General features: G+C 37.0%; 1 protein-coding gene and 1 pseudogene across 1 annotated transcript in view; both read right to left on the bottom strand.

Moving 5' to 3' along the window:
• Positions 1–18161, bottom strand: part of LOC137259722 (NAD(P)H-hydrate epimerase-like) — a 266803-nt pseudogene that overhangs the window by 189291 nt on the left and 59351 nt on the right.
• LOC137259721 (NAD(P)H-hydrate epimerase-like) overlaps positions 1–18161 on the bottom strand; it is a 170153-nt gene that overhangs the window by 125708 nt on the left and 26284 nt on the right. Inside the window, exon 2 of the mRNA XM_067797323.1 lies at positions 7328–8296. Within this exon, the coding sequence (XP_067653424.1) occupies positions 7328–7443 (116 nt within the window). The 5' untranslated portion in view covers positions 7444–8296. The remainder of the gene's footprint in view (positions 1–7327; positions 8297–18161) is intronic.

Raw genomic sequence — 18161 nt, 5'->3', positions numbered from 1 at the left:
TATTGGCATAGTTTGAGAGTAAAATATGTAGCGACTACAATAATACCTTAGAGGTTGGCATTTCTGTTTGTATAAACTGGTGTAGTGGTTGTTGAGAATGACATAATCAGTTGTTTTAGATGGGGAATTTTGGTTTTTCATCTCCAACAATCAACAACCAAGACAGTATTATGGCCAAAAATTTATATGTAAAATTTAATGAATATTCTTTTCTAACTTGTACCTATAAAGCCCATTTCATTAAATTCATAATTAGAAATCACTTGATACAGGTCTACAAATTAATTCAAGATCAAAAGAAAAAATACATTGATCAGAATAAGCTAAATATGTATCTGTCACAAGCCAAATATGTCATGGCAATTACAGAAATGGTTTGGATAGTTGTTGATCTGGTAACCCACACTTGCCAGAGAAAAAACAATTGAATAACAGAAAGTAGCTAACTGTGAGTGAGTTATCAATTCACAACGTACATGTTATGAAGCACAGAAAGAAACATGGCCCAAATGCAGCTAGTTAAGTTTCCATGGTGATTTTTCAATAAACAATCTGATGAAATGAGAGTATGCTGCACTTATTGTCAGTTGGCAATAAAGCATAAGCATAAGGATTAATTTCAGTATAAGCATTTTCAGTCTCATGGGAAATGATGGAATCAGAATTACTTAAGTTTAAGTGTTACTTGAGTTCAGGTTTTGCATGGGTTAAGGTCTGACTTGAGTGAGGTGACAGCTTGTACTGATTCATTTGTTAGTTTGTGAGAATCATGACTTTAACCGTGAGGTCAGACCATGTACTGTTGACCTCGTGGGAAATGACTGACTCAGAGTTACTTAAGTGAGTGAGTGAGTGAGTGAGTTTAGTTTTACGCCGCACTCAGCAATATTACAGCTATATGGTGGCGGTCTGTAAATAATCGAGTCTGGACCAGACAATCCAGTGATCAACAACATGAGCATCGATCTGCGCAATTGGGAACCGATGACACGCGTCAACCAAGTCAGCGAGCCTGACCACCCGATCCCGTTAGTCGCCTCTTACGACAAGCTGAGTCGCCTTTTATGGCAAGCATGGGTTGCTGAAGGCCTATTCTACTTAAGTTTAAGAGTTACTTGAGTTCAGGTTTTGCTTGTGTTGAAGTCTGACTTGAGTGAAGTGACAGCTTGTCATGATTCATTTGTTAGTTCATCCAAGTATGATGTAGATAGGCAGATAAAAAGCTTGATCTAGATTTAGAATTGGTCTGAATGCTTGTTGAAGGAGGTGCCGAAGAGAAGAAAAGAGAAGAGGAGAGGAGAGCAGAGCAGAGCAGAAAAGACGAAGAGGGAGAGGGAAGGGAAGAGGAGAGGAGAAAAGAGAAGAACAGAGCAGTCTGCAGCAGAGAAGAGAAGAGAAGAGCAGAAGAGAAGAGAAGATACTCTCAGTCCAGCCTTTGTCCCAGGGCTATGAAGATCTGTTTTAGTCTGTCTGCAGCAGAAAAGAAGAGAAGAATAGATAGAGCAGTCTGCAGAAGAGAAGAGAAGAGAAAAGATACTCTCAGTCCAGTCTTTCTTCAAGGCCTATGAAGATCTGCCTTAGTCTGTCTGCAGCAGAAAAGAGAAAAGGACAGCAGAAGAGAAGAGAAGAATAGAGCAGTCTGCAGAAGAGAAGAGAAGAGAAGAGAAGAGAAGAGAAGAGAAGAGAAGAGAAGAGAAGAGAAGAGAAGATAAGATGCTCTCAGTCCAGTCTTTCTTCCAGGCCTATGAAGCTCTGTCTTAGAACTTGTCTTCAGCAACACACGCATATCATAAGAGAGATGACTAACGGGATCGAGTAGTCAGACTCTCTGATTTGGTTGACACATGCCATTATATTTAACTGCTTTGATTGACGCTATCTGGGTTGATCACTGGATTGTCTCATCCAGACTTGAATATTTACTACATCAAAGTACAAGTTCATGCCTATTTAGATCCCCAAATTCACTATGACCATTGTATTGACATAAATCATGAAATCGTGACGCTATACAGCATTGCACTCTGAGATCGATTCCTTGACAATGTCGGCTGTGTGCTCGGTCAGGGAGATGCAAAGTTGATGAAATGAGGAGAGAATCTTGTCTACATTCCATTTAAAAAAATGAGACATGCCACGGATGTGTTAGGTAATCTGTTGAAGTACATCACTTGTGGAACAGTTGTTAAAAATGTCATTAATGGATGTCAATAAACAGCTGTCTGTGTGCATGTCACAGCATTTTTTTAATTAACAATGTCCTTATCAGAATATAATGAGTCAAGTTAAAATTCACATATATAATTGCCTGTTTGGAAATATTAGAAAGCCATTTATAGCTTTGTTCAGACAGGACCCGACAGTGCATGGTGCCTTGTTTCAGTGAGTGAGTGAGTGAGTGAGTGAGTGAGTGAGTGAGTGAGTGAGTGAGTGAGTGAGTGAGTGAGTGAGTGAGTGAGTGAGTGAGTGAGTGAGTGAGTGAGTGAGCAGGTGAGCGAGTAAATGAGCAGTTTGTTCCCCATTATTAGCAATATTCCTGTAACATCATGGTGGGGGACACCAGAAATAGGCAATCACACATTATACCCCTTCAACATGACAAGCAAATGCCTTAACCACAAGGCTTAACCACACTGCCCCTGACAAATCTTGAGAAATTTGTATCTTTACTTATTTATATGTTTACTTATTGTTAACAACATTCCATCTGTATGCATATGTCTGGAACAGATAATCCTGTGATTGACACTGAGTATTGATCTTCTCACTTGACATAAATGCATCACCTATACATTTTCATATATTACATAACCAGCATACATCTTACAAATGAAAATATTCTTTGTTTGTTGTCTGATGCCTGATTCATAAAGACTCAAACTATAACTGACACCGGCCTGTAAATGCGCCTCCAGAACATCAAGCCATCAAGTTTTATAAGCAAGATAAATCCAAACTTTCCAAATAAAAGTATTAACAATTCATTTCCTACAAAGAAAGCAAGCAAACCAGCACATCAAGATGAAAGTAAGGTGCATGATCCTTTACACCTAAAACAGAATCAGTCATGCAAAAAAAACCTATAAACATAAACTCATTTCCATCAAAGAAAGCAAGCGAACCACCAGATCATGATGAAAGTAAGGGGTATAACTCTTTACATCTAAACCAAAATCACCAAAATTGGGTGCAAATACGCTTTTTACTGGCCCAAGTCGCCCTGAAACTGTAAACCAACCATAATCACCCATGTCTAATAAAAGCATTTAAAATTCATTTCAATCAAAGAGAGCAAGCAAACCAGCTGATCACAATTCAAGAAAGGGGTATAACTCTAAAAAAAAGTCAATACAAATAATTTTCATTCCAAGACATGTAAGCGAATTCCAGGACAATCCATGACTTGACATGCGCCAGCTTGAAAACCACCCTGACTTTATCATACTTACAAAGTATTCTCACGTGAGCAGTGTTGGTTACACTTAAACTCATCAATGTTTCAGGTTAACTGAAGGTCAGCTACAGTACCTCTACATATTTCATCAGCTGTGTTTGTACCAACGGAGATGATATTAAGCTGCCTGTACTATGGAGGTCCTTTGTGTGTCATTCTCAGTAATAATTCACTGTCACTTCTGGAGTCAAATCTCATCATGAATACATCAGCTGCAGTAGAACTTAAGTCATTTGTTCTGCTTATGTTAAGTTTGGGGAGAAACAAATATACTGTTTTTTTTACACAGTTCAGTCTCAACATTTAGAGACATTCCTGCTATATTCAGCTTTTTGAGAGCGATTCGTAAATACTCAAATCTGGAACAGACAATATGGTCATGTGACTGTCAACCTTCTAGCACCTCACAGGCTGCATTGGGTGTGGTCAAAACTGATCAGCTAACCAGAGAAATAATGTCTTGTGTTGGGTGAGTGAGTGAGTGAGTGAATGAGTGAGTGCGTGAGGGAGTTTAGTTTTACGTCACACTCAGCAATATTCCAGCTATATGGCAGCGGTCTGTAAATAATCGAGTCTGGACCAGACAATCCAGAGATCAACAACATGAGCAGTTGGGAACCGATGACATGCGTCAACCAAGTCAGCGATGACCACCCAATCCCGTTAGTCGCCGCTTACAACAAGCATAGTCGTCTTTTATGGCATGGGTTGCTGAAGGCCTTATCTACCCCGGGACCTTCACGGATCTTGTGTTGAGTGAATTAAGTTCTCTGCCATTTCTAGCAAATACTCCAGTAATATCACGACAGGGAACACCGAAAATGGGCTTCATATATTGTTCCATGGGGGAATCAAACTCAGTTTTCAGTACGACAAGCGAAAGCTTTAACCACTAGTCCCACTAGGCTCACTGCCTCATTTAGCATGGAACTCCACACAATGTCAGTACATATAAAACAATGTCAGTACATATAAAACAATGTCAGTACATATATAATCATCACTATCGTATCATCTACCTTGAAAGTAAATATACTTTCCCACTTTAATTTTTTATTGAAATGGACTTAAAATTCTTTCCACAAAATTTTAGTGATAAATTTGAAAATTAAATAAAATTTAAAATTCAAATTTAAGTAGATTAATTATTTATTTAATTTAGTTTTTTATCTAAATTGAACTAAACTGGGACAAATCATAATGTGATTCAATCCCATCAATACATCTCATGAGACTTCAAGCATCGAGTCAGTACCTTTATGTCAACGTAACTTCATACTGAAACAGTCGGATGATAAATGTTTAACATGATGGGTCTTCAGTATCAATATCACATCCTGACATATGAATATGAGAAATATGACAACCCTATTATCCTGCATGATTCATGATACCAGATGAAACAACGATGAAGTATAATCGATATCACATTCTATCTCCACTTCACTGAAGTCGTTCTAGTCTTTTTCTTGTTTATGACTCTGATCTACAGAGAATGTATGTCTGTCACTTTTTATTGCATAAAGTATCCAATGAGCAAATGTGAGGAAAATATATTTGGAAACAGCCAGTTGTAAGACAAATGGTATGTGATAGACGTAGTGTGAAAGAATGAGTTGTGAGAAAAATGGTATCTGATAGACATACATGTATTTTTAAACAATAAGTTGTAAAACATTGGTTAACCTGGCAGGTATGGTTTTAAGTAATAAGTTGTGAGACAAATGGTATCTGATAGATATAGTTCGAAAGAATAAGCTGTAAGACAAACTGTATCTGACATATTTTGTCTATTTACATGATCCAAGAACAGATGTACAGTTTTCATCTATATAATCATAACCTCATTTTGCAGTGTTTGATTTAATGCATTTGCAGCGGCCACAAAATTTCCAAGTCCTGTGCTGGGATTCGAACGACGGACCTTCTGATCTGAAGTCGGACGCCTTGTCCACATGACCAAAGAGGTTAACCTTAAAGAGGATGTCATCTTTGGGATGACTCCAGGCCCTGCTACACATAGTTACTTGCACTGGTGTAACCCAATATTAGTGCAACCCTGTAAGTCTCCTTGCACCAGCTGCAAAACAATTTTTAGTGGATAAACTTCTAAATGAAACATCAAATTATTTCAAAAGCACATTTCTTTCATTATATATTGCAATAAATACAGTAGAATTAGGTTTTTGTCTTAGGTTGCACCTGGTGCAAGTAGGTTAACGTCTCTGAAATCGAGCCATGTTTTGTCCGTGCAATCATTTGACACCTGAATTAAGTTTTGGGGTGATATTTGTTTTTCATCCAAACTGTGTTCCACAGGAGATATCGCTTATGTGAGATCAGACAATATTCTCCTAAGAGATATTGTTTTGACAGTAGATTTTGTACAATGCCCTGACAATGCTATGACATCATGAAGTTGATGACATCAAAATGCCATGACATAAATGCACTGCAAATCTAATGGCAGTACTATGTTCAGAGATGTACATTTTTCTTTGAGAGCTAATGAAGAATGCTTTTGAATGATAAATAGAATCTCAACCTCATGTCTACTGATATCAGTTATATCAAGACATAAAGACAAGATTTTTTATGGATGACAACTTCTTTATTGTGACGAGTCACGACGTTTGGAAGTATGTTCTTACGTCTTCATCAGGTGAATGAAACAATGGAGTACAGCCAGCTATATATGTACATGTAGAAACAGCAACAGTATGACAAAGGAGGCCAGTAGTTAATTGGTGGATGGACAGGAGTGGAAGCCAGGGGTTGTTAACCGAGGCAAGATTGCTAACATAAACAATAGGAAGATAAACAATAGGAAGATAAACATAAACAATAGGAAGATAAACAATAGGAAGATAAACATAAACAATAGGAAGATAAACATAAACAATAGGAACACAAACAATAGGAAGATAAACATAAACAATAGGAAGATAAACATAAACAATAGGAAGATAAACAATAGGAAGATAAACATAAACAATAGGAAGATAAACATAAACAATAGGAAGCCAGATGGGGTGGGGTATAATGGACAAATGAAAGCCAGGGAGTGTTAATCCAGGTGTGGCTGATGTGGAAACAGGTGAGAGTGGGCCTTATTAACACTTGTTGATAAAGGTAAAAATATCCTTGGCAAGTCTTGGATATTTGTAACTTTATCAACTTGTGTTGATATATTTGATATCAGGAGACACTTGAGTGAGATTCTCTATGTATTCATCAAAATCATACACACAAAGGTTTACATAATTTAGTCCACCAAATCCACATTGTACACCTCCAACCATTTTCAAATACTCTGGTGTGATAGTAGTGTAATCACAAACAACATATATACACAATATAGACCTATTCAATGTGACATTTTGTCCAGCAAGTCAACATTTTAAACCTGAATATGAGTTTTCATGGTGGTGATATTGACTATACACACCTGCATATTACATCACTTGTCCACAAAATGAACTCTTTATACCTCCAACTATCCCCACTGGGGTGATGTTTGTGTATTCACACTTAGTATCGACACAAAGCTGACCTACATAGTACAGCATTTTGTCCTCCATATCAGTACAAATTTGTTAGACTTCCATTAATCCCAACATGGGTGATATTTGTGGATTCACAGACAACATATACACAAAGCTGAAATACATAATACAGCATTTTGTCCATCAAATCCACATTTTACATTTCTATCCTCCTCAACCTGTGTCATATTTGTGTATTCACAACAACATTAAGCTGACTACACAATACAACATTTTGTCCACCAGATCCACATTTTACAGCACCATCCATCCCCTTTATGACGATACTTACGTATCTACCAAAAACATCTACACCATATCAACCTACCTGACGTAGGTCATCTTGGTGTAATCAAAGTCGTCCCTGTGGTCCTCCTTATCTTTGTCTTTGCGGAAACTCCCCTTTCTCCGGAACGAGAACCGAGTGACCGATATCCTCTCCATGTCTTGGCGCTAGATACAGACGAACTCACAGACAACTTCAGGGGGATCACTTCAGTTAAATTCCACTGACAGCCAATCCGTATTGCCTCCCTCGGGTTTAGATTCAAGATCTTCTGGTCCACGGAATCGTTTATTTAAGTCTGAATTTCAGCAATTTGTCTGTATTTTCAGTGTGAGCTACAACTCTTTCAACACAGATAACCTGCTTTCAAATTGTCGGCTTTCAGAATGATAGGAGACAGAATTTGTATGCTGAAGGTAGCTGCAGTGATCTTCAGATTTAAAAAATCTGATTAAGGGTATTTTAAAACCAAATATATTCCTCAACTGTGGAGAATACTTGGCAGCGAAATACTTCAAATAACTTCAAACATATTCTGAGGAAAAATTCCAGCTTTGCATTTGTTTGATTCCCGAAATCAAATACGTAAATTATAGAAGAAACACTATGATGTGCTTCCTGTAATTATTTCAGTCTACAAAAAGTTTTATCAGGAATATTGCCTAATTGATAGTTTGATTCAAAAAACGAAATTTGTCAAAAAAAGTGAAGAAAATGATTTTTCAAGATTTTCCAGTTTGTTATATGGGCCTAAAAAACCTTGTAACACCTGAGGTCTCTAAAAACAGACAAGATGCAGATATTTCTAATGATGCTTATATAAACAAAGAAGTCAAGTTGACACTTAATGATTCTCTCTGCTGATGAGAATAGTCTGGAACTGTGGTGCTAAAAGACAGAGCACCACCAGCACAGATCTCCTTGTTACAAGGAATGGGTGAATTTTGGAGAGGTCCAACTGTTCCGAGAGTCAGGTTTTGTGCTGAGCGGTCATTTTGATATGCTTGTGGTCTGTGGAGAAAGAGCGTGATATCTAGCTATATGGTATGCGGGTGAAGACATTACTGTCGCAGATGGAAATGAAAGATGACGTACATGTGTCGTGAAGCCTTTCTCAATGAGATACCACCGGTCGTGGGCAGTGTGTCACAGAAGCAGAAGGTCGACAGTTCTGTGACGGTGTGACAACCGGTTTGGGGATCATAATATTGACTTGTCTAGTTATCAGATTAACTTACTATTAATAAGGAGGTCTGCTGGTTTTCAGACGGAATAAATTATGTGTCTTTATATGGTCTTACCATTGTTTCTGATATCATGATTTTGGGGAATGTTATTATAATTGTTGTTGTTTTGATTTTGATGTTTATGCAAGTATTGCGATGTGTAAGTGACCAAGAAAAGCTATGATGAGCAATTTTTTTAAGTCAAAGCACCTGCATCAGTAAGGGTACGAGTGGCAGTGCACAAGTGGAGATCTTTCCTTTGAAAATGACAGCTAATTGCATGATGAATGCAAGCGGTTTCATTAAAAAATACCAGGTAGCAAAGTGTTTCTACCTTGTGTATTTTTCAGGTAGCAAAATGGGATTTTGAATAGCAAATTTACTACTTCAAAGTGTTAATTTCAAACCCTGGTAGTAGTAGTAGTTGCAGCAGCAGCAGCAGCAGTAGTAGTAGTAGTAGCAGTAGCAGTAGCAGTAGTAGTAGTAGTAGTAGCAGCAGTAGCAGTAGCAGCAGTAGAAGGAGTATGAAATGTTTTTTTGATTTTCATTGTTCATTTTAAATAAAAATATTATTATTCTTTCAAGTCTCAACATGTGGACCTAACACTGTAGATAATCATAACCAAATATAATTGAGATCATCATCATCATCATCATCATCGTCATCATCATCATCATCATTGTCATCGTCATCATCATCGTCGTCATCATCATCTAATATTCTTGGAAGTGCTCTTCACTTTCATCTTCAGGAATTTTAAGTTATTCCTTGATTATATATCACGTCTTAACTTCTCCACTTCAACTTTAAGCATCCAGTGTTTTGTAGTATTCACTTCCTACTTCATTCAATAGACTGACTTGAAATACATAGTTTAAACACTCCATCTCCTGCACAGATGAGACAAATGAGACTGACCAGTAAACCATCCTACCAATCCATTGAAAATCAATTTTACCCGCTCAGTAAATAAAATTCCCATGTTTATATTGGCCAAAAAAGTAAATTTGCCTGAAAATCTTAATTTGATTTTTGTTTTTTTAGTCCTATATTCACTTTGCAAATTGCCAGAAGTAAAATTCCTTTACTATTTAGAATTATTTTTTTCTTTGACTGGTGTTTTATTTTATTTATTTCTTTCCCTCCTGCCTTTAGGTTTTCTGAGGAAACAAATCCATTAAAGAAGAAATAATAATGGTCTGGCCTTATTTCTGTTTCAAGGATAGCTACTATTTTCACCATGAATATTATGACCACTATCGTCATGTTTATATGTTCATAATCACAGCTGTACAATAACCCTATGATATTTGGTCTCCAATCTTAGTTTAAAATTGAAATGGCAGAGGATTAACTATTCTGGAGTATTTGTCTTTCAGCATGATCCTAAAACTGTAACTGCTCCCAATAAACACACACCGACCACAGTTATCAATCTAACCCACTCAGCCACCATACCTTACAGTTTCCCATGACTGAAATAAGTAAATTTAAAAAAACTGACACTTTCACCTCTCTGCATTCAAGCAATACCAACATTTCAATTCCTGACATTAAAAAAGCTGATATCACAAAATCTCCATCTTTTCAAATTCTTCACTGCCCCTGTTACTGATGATGATGCAAATAAGACGTTATCAGCCTCCTCATCCAACACATCACCAGAAATAAACCTCCTTCGCCAGGAAAGGTCTGTTTGTCTAAGACTCTAAACACAGAATCACAAGCCTTCCCTGCCGTCATGGAAATAAATATTCGTTTTCACAGATTCATGGTTTAAACCTTTTTTTCGGAGTAAAACCAACAGCTTTTAGCCTCAGTGTTTGAGATACTCACAGAGGTTTGAAAGGATATGTACAGCAGATACCCAGTAAGTATACACATCAATATTTGGATTCTGTGTTCAAGTAATGCTGCAAAAAATATGAACATTTAGCAATGAAATGGATATTTTTTTGTCTCATTGCTTACGACCTCCTGCATTATCACCACTGATGGACTTTAGCTCGGTTTCAGTGAGCTGTTTATCATTGTAATAAGTTGCTAGGAAAACTGCATTAGTCTGATGGCTATCCATCTAAAAGCTTGACTCAGCTTTTACTTTCCTGGGTAGAATGCTTTTAACACCAGAATGCAAAATTTGATACTGTCACAAGAAAATATGCTTTCAAAAAGATATTTGGAATAGGTGTAACAAATAAATGTTTCTAAGCTTACAACAATTGAGCTTCTGATGAACGCCGACTTGCAACAGAAACTGTTATCAGTTCCTTTTTTAACATCATCATCGTCGTCGTCATCATCATCATCATCATCATCATCATCATCATCATCATCATCATCGTCTTCGTCTTTGTTGTCATCGTCATTGTCATCATCATTATCATCATCATCGTCATCATCTTTGCATTGGAATCATTACTACAATTATCATTGTTGTCATCGCCACCATCATCATCTTTGTCGTCATCATCATTATCGTCGTCATCATCATTATCAAAACATAAAACAGCCCCAATGACAGGGTGTGAAAAACAACCTAACACACAGACAATCATAGTCTGTCATATGTAGGATGATGATGTATATACACATGTCAAGGAGACAACTGTTAAAAAATTACCTGCTGCGATGATAATTTCTACTAAGAAGCTGTATCGGTACTGTATCGGTAATTATCATATCACATCATAATATGATGCATGCAGTGCACGGAGTTCAAAAACGTTTAGATTAGTTATTTTTACATTCACTATGTACACATTTGTTTTACCAACTCTCATTGCCTTATAGACACTATTTTATACACTGAGTTGTTTGCTCGCTCAGCTTTCACTGATTCAGTTGAGACAAAAATGCCATTTTGTTCACCCTTGGTTCGGTAACGTGACTGCTACAAAGAGGCATACATCTGACAATACTACCCTCAAGAGAAGCATGCAACTTATATTATTGCACACAACTGTTTTGTCACATTGTCAGCAGTTCCTATTAAACAAAGATAGGAATAAGGAATAAATAAGGAATCTTGATTTTTGTTTTATTCTTTCTGGTATGTCTTGTGTTATTTTTATTTTTTATATTTTTTATTTTGGTTGAAAATATAAAACCTCCAATTCAGCTTTTCAGTCACTCGCAGTTTTCAGTTTTCACTCACCACAAACCTTGTAGATGTGTTTTTGATGAGAACAAACCATCCATGCTCAATGTCAGTTTTCAAAAGTTTTCACATCTGCCAAGATTAATGATGGATTCCAAATGCCACATCTTCTGTGAATTCCGAGAAAACACAAGGCTATAACTCAATATTGACATTTCCTGGGGGCTTCAAACTTAATGGCGTAATCATCATTTAATGATACATTCAAAATGTTAAAAATATCAAACAATGGCCAGAGTTTGACACACATGAATATTTGATGTTGGTTTTCATCATTTTATTGACACATTCATTGTTTGATAATCCTCGTCATCTTCATCGTTAGATTCATATCGATTTCTTTGAAAATGCCATCACTGCATGTGCAGAAGTTTCTGAAGAAAAATGTTACCTGTTTTCATAGAAGTTAAAGTGTAAAAGGACGAAGAAAAAGATGGTTAGGATGGAGAGACACTGTGAGAGAAAAGAATAGATAGATGAAAGATAGGTGGCTGGCTGGCTGGAAAGACAAACTGATGAATACAACAGACAGAAAGAAAGGATGGAAGAACTGAGTGAGTGAGTGAGTGAGTGAGTATAGTTTTATGCCACACTCAGCAATATTTCAGCTATATGGTGGCGGTCCCTAAATAATTAAGTCTGGACCACACAATCCAGTGATCAACATCATGAGCATCGACCTGCACACTTGTGAACTGATGACGTATGTCAACCAAGTCAGTAGGCCTGACCACAAGATCCTGCCATCCTCTTACGACAAGCAGAGTCGCCTTTTATGGCAAGCATGGATTGCTGACGTCCTATTCTACTGCGAACAGTTCTATAGAGTATAATGAGATATCCTGCAGGTTAATGTGCATTTGTCTCTCAGAAACATTATACTGTGTCTGGGCAGACCACGCTTTGTTTTATCACCATAATACCAAATGCTGGATGGGACAAATAAAATTACCATATTTTAAGGTATTTGGTTACGATGCAGGGAGAAGAATGGAAAATCGACATTACACTCTCCTATATCACTCAGAATTCTTGGCTACAAATGTTGTTGATCTGCAGCCCAGTTAGAGTGAGTGAGTGAGTGAGTGAGTGAGTGAGTGAGTGTGAGTGTGTGAGAGTGAGTGAGAGTGAATAAGTGAGCAAGGGAGTGAGTAGGTGAATGAGAGTGTTTTTATGCTGCTTTTAGCAATATTCAAGCAATATCACATTGGGGTGCACCAGAAATGGGCTTCACACATTGTACCTATGGAGGGAATCAAACCCAGATCTATGGTGTGTAGGGGGAACAGTTCAACCACTAGACTACTCCATGGATGGATGAGAGTGTGCTAATAGGTGTGTGAACTTTTACGCCAGTTTTACCAATATTCCATCTATATCACAGAGAAAACTGGCCAGTCACTATGTAGTTTTATTAAAAAATAAATATATATTTAGGTCTTAAAAAACTTTGTCAACCCTCTGTAAGATACACATTAATGATACATTGTTGTTAGTGTAGTGTTTGGAGATTTTCCCAGAGAGTCAATATACCCAGAAAGTTTATACATCCATAAACAGATTAGATAGTCAATACACCCAAAAACTCAATAGATCCATAAAGTATGTTCAGATAGTCAATACACCCAAAAACTCAATAGATCCATAAAGTATGTTCAGATAGTCAATACACCCAAAAACTCAATAGATCCATAAAGTATGTTCAGATAGCCATTACAACCAGAAGTCTGAAAGTCAAATAATCAAAAAGTCAACAAATTCAGAAAGTCAATACATCTTAAAAGTGAACACATCCAAAAAGTGAGTGCAACCAGATAGTCAATACATCTGGAGATTCAATACATCTAGTAAGTCAATACATCTTGCAAGTCAATACATCTGGAGAGTCAATACATCTAGAGAATCAATGAATCTGGAGATTCAATACATCTGGAGAGTCAATGCCTCTAGAAATCAATACATCTGGAGAATCAATAAATCTGGAGATTCAATAAATCTGGAGATTCGATAAATCTGGAGATTCAACACATCTGGAAAATCAATACACCTGGAGAATCAATACATCTGGAGATTCAATACATCTGGAGCTTCAATACATCTGGAAAGTCAATACATCCATAAAGTTGATCCTTCTTAGTCAGTACATCTAAAGATTCAATAAATCCAAACAGTCAGTACACCCAGAAAGTCAATACATCAAAAAAGTCTATACATTAAGAAAGTCAATACATCCAGGCCGCCAGCACATCCAAAACACTAACACGTCCAGAACGTCAACACATCTAGAACATCAATATATAAAGAAGTAATTACATCAAGAACATAAACACATAGAGTCATAGATTCAATGAAACCAAATCATCAATATATTACTGAGGAAGACGTCACATCCGAACAGAAACATACATTCTAAAATATTCTTCCTCTTCCTTACAATATTCATTATTCCTTACAATATTCATCATATACTGGACAAAAATAATTAGGGATATACCGTGTATACCCGCGTATAATGCGACCCCCCTCTACTGGACAAATATAGTTAGGGATATACGTCAGTTTTGAAATTATGAATAATGATCTGTCTATTCAATGACACAATGATAAAATATTAATCATAAAAATACCTATATCCGTAACTCATTTTGTCCATTATTATTATGTCAGTTACGCACCAGTTGCCATGACGATAATGACAATGATGTACATTTGATGCATTCTGTGATGAACCATGTCTCCACCAGCACAGCAGGAGCCATTAAGCTTTCATTATACAAGATTCAGCTTGCAGGGACATTTATATAGGATCAGCCACAATGTCAAGAACTTGAATAGATTCTCACAGTTTGGAGTGAGTGAGTGAGTGAGTCAGAGGTTTTTGGCTGAGTAAGTGAATGTTGGATGAAAGAGTCTCTCTTGTGGACAATCTTTGTAAATTTCTGCTAAATTGTTCCTATGGCAAAATTAGCGGGAACAGTCTTTGTGAATTTCTGCTCAGTTGTTCCTATGGCAATATTGGTGGGAAAATTCATTCCTCAAATGCCAATGTGAGATGGCAAGAAAAACGAAAGACAAATGATTTGGAGAAAATTATGTTCCTAAAGCACAGAATTTCCTATAGACTATAGAAACATGAGCGGTAGGTCAACCTGCGCTATCAGAGCATATTACTGAAACTAATATGTACATATTTTTCAGTCAACATGAATAACAAAAGAAAAATATTTCATTATCAGTGATATTTTCCTGCAAAAGGTTGTACAGCATCTGGACATTTCATTCAGCAGTTGAATGCCCTGCCCTTGAAACTCAATCAACCTGTGATGGCTTCATAATGCTGCTAGCAGACTAGTTAGGTTGTTAAAAGTGTGGAAACAAATTTCACATTTTTCTCCCAAAATAACAAATATCAAAGATTCAACTTTGAGTGAGAGAGTTTAATTTCAGATTTTAATTTTTGTTTAAAATTTCTTTATTTTTGCTGCACTTGTACAAAGTTGCATATTATCAGTGTCTGTATGAACAAAAGGTGACAAGATGACCAGATTTTAATAAATTGGTTAAGAAGTCTTTAAATTTTGGTTGCGTTTTGTAAAGTAATTGTAAAGTAATGTGAGTTCCCCACTTTTAGCAACATTCCAGCAATATACCAGCAATATCAAAGCAATATACCAGCAAAATACCAGCAACATCAAGGCAGTGGACACCAGAAATTGACTTTACACGTTGTACACATGTGGGGAATCACCTCTGAAACACCTCAACCACTAGGCTCTCACCTCCTCTCATACAATTTTGCACCAGAAAGTGTTTTCACTCATAAAAACACCCACAAAAACAGATTTCTCCCAAATTAAGGTTGAGACCTCAAACAATATATGATGATTCTGATTCCTTCAATTTCAAATCTTAAAGTATGAAAACAAGATCACATAATTTGGAAAAAAACCCAGAGAAAGTTCATGATGTTCTTTTGTTTTATTGGGAATAAGTATACAAAATATGTTGAAGTGGTTTTAGATCTATACCCCAGACACAAACCCTACACTTTGGAAAAGACCAAGTCCAAATTTGTTGCCATTGAAACAGAAAACTAAAACAAAAACAATGAATGAGTGAGTGAGTGAGTTTAGTTTTACGTCGCACTCAGCAATATTCCTGCTATATGGTGGCGGTCTGTAAATAATCGAATCTGGACCACACAACCCAGTGATCAACAACATGAGCATCGATCTGCGCAATTGGGAACCGATGACATGAATAAACCAAGTCAGCGAGTCTGACCACCCGATCCCGTCAGTCGCCTCTTATGAAAAACAATGAATAATGCTGATGCTTTGGGCTCCAGTTTCTGGACATCAAACACAGAGGGGCACAAATCTGAAATCACTCAACGTTGTTCTTCTGCGTGGTCATGAGAAGTCATGAGAAACTGAAAATACTCATTTCATTTGCTTGTCTGTTTAATGCCACTCTCAATTATTCTAGCATTGCAACGTCAGTCTGTAAATGATCAATCTGGATGAGACAACGCCATGATAAGCATCAACAAGTTGTTACATCAGACAATACAAACAAGCTGTATCATCAATTAAAGCAGTATTATAAGAAAGTCATGTCGTAATATGACTGCAAGTTGGATGGAATCCCCAGAAATTTAATCTGTTTCATGACACAAAGCCTCCCATCAGCACAGATGGACATAAATATTCAACATAAACTACCGGATGATCCCGATAACGATTACACTGATAATGACCATTAAATCATCCAGATAAACCCAGCCGTGACGATGATGCCATGTTTCCAGGCAATCTGAATTATTCAAACCAATTTGATTTGAATCCAGCACATTGTACACGTCCTTAATAAAAGCAATGGTAGCGTCACAAAAAATGTGTACATGTGTAGGAGCTGATATTACCCAAGGGGCATGCTGATATTACCCAAGGGGCATGCTGATATTACCCAAGGAGCGAGCTGATATTACCCAAGGGGCATGCTCATATTACCCAAGGGGCATGCTCATATTACCCAAGGGGCATGCTCATATTACCCAAGGAGCATGCTCATATTACCCAAGGGGCATACAGATCAGAGGAGTTATTGTGTACATCTTGTTAAGAGTCCAAATACAAGTCTGAACAAAACATTGTATATCATGTGCCATTTTTCCTCTAACAAACAACTAATGAAACTACTATTTCAATATTCACAAACTTGGCAACTTTATACAAAGTTATTAGTGGAATACATAAATCTGTAGCCAATATATCATAGAGTAAACAGATCAGGAACAAAAGATCATGGAATAAACACACTTGGAGCCAACAGATCATAGAATAAAGAGACCTGGAGCCATCATGGAATAAAGAGACCTGAAGACAACAGATCATGGAATAAACACACTTGGAGCCAACAGATCATAGAATAAAGAGACCTGGAGCTATCATGGAATAAAGAGACCTGAAGACAACAGATCATGGAATAAACACACTTGGAGCCAACAGATCATAGAATAAAGAGACCTGGAGCTATCATGGAATAAAGAGACCTGAAGACAACAGATCATGGAATAAACACACTTGGAGTCAACAGATCATGGAACATACAGACCTGCAGACAACACATTATGGAATATACAGCCCTGCAGACAACAGATCATGGAATAAAGAGACCTGTAGACAATACATCAAGGAAAAACAGTCCTTGAGCCTGCAGATCATGGAACTAACATGGATTAAACAAACCTGCAGACAATACTTCAGGCAATATGGAATAAAGAAACTGAACAGAACAGTTTGTGGTACCATCTGTGATGGCTCGCATACAGATCCATCAAGTAACAGTTTCTAAAACAGACATCTAACCAGAATTGAAGGAAAGACCAGCTAGCAACAAACTCAAACTCATACCAACAGAGGTGTTTTCATCTGAAACAACTCTGCACCAGATCTAGCAAGACAGAGTTTTTTCCATCTAGAATGAATTAACTGGATCAAGTACTCTGCTACATTATTGATGCCAACTCTCTGAGATTCCACTTGATAAGATATAACGTGAGTTGCAGGATGATTCTGCTGCTGCCGACATGTATGTTGTAGCACAGAGGATGTTCGTCATCCTTCCTCACTCAAACCATCTCAATTCATAAAATTACATTGGATTTTTCCCTTGCTCCTGAAAAACATCATCAAGTTTGTGACACTTTGAGTAAGTTTAGCCTGCTTGACCACCTGGAATGATTCTCAAATTCACCTGCCCGACGGTTGGGTTAAAATTTATACAATGTGTACAAAAGATATTCATGATATTTCAGGAAAATGATTCAATTATCAATTAAGTCATAAGATTAAATGATGAATTCCAACTGGATATGAATTATGTTGTTTGTCAAACCTAAATTATTTTTCGGGCAGGTAATTTTTGGTCAGGGCTGGCAAGTTTTAAACTTAACCAGTGGTCTGGGTGGAGTAATGTGAGCTAAAA

The sequence above is a fragment of the Haliotis asinina genome, chromosome 13 (assembly GCF_037392515.1).
Source record: "Haliotis asinina isolate JCU_RB_2024 chromosome 13, JCU_Hal_asi_v2, whole genome shotgun sequence".
Lineage (NCBI taxonomy): Eukaryota > Metazoa > Mollusca > Gastropoda > Lepetellida > Haliotidae > Haliotis > Haliotis asinina.
This window is presented reverse-complemented; position numbering and strand designations above follow the sequence as displayed.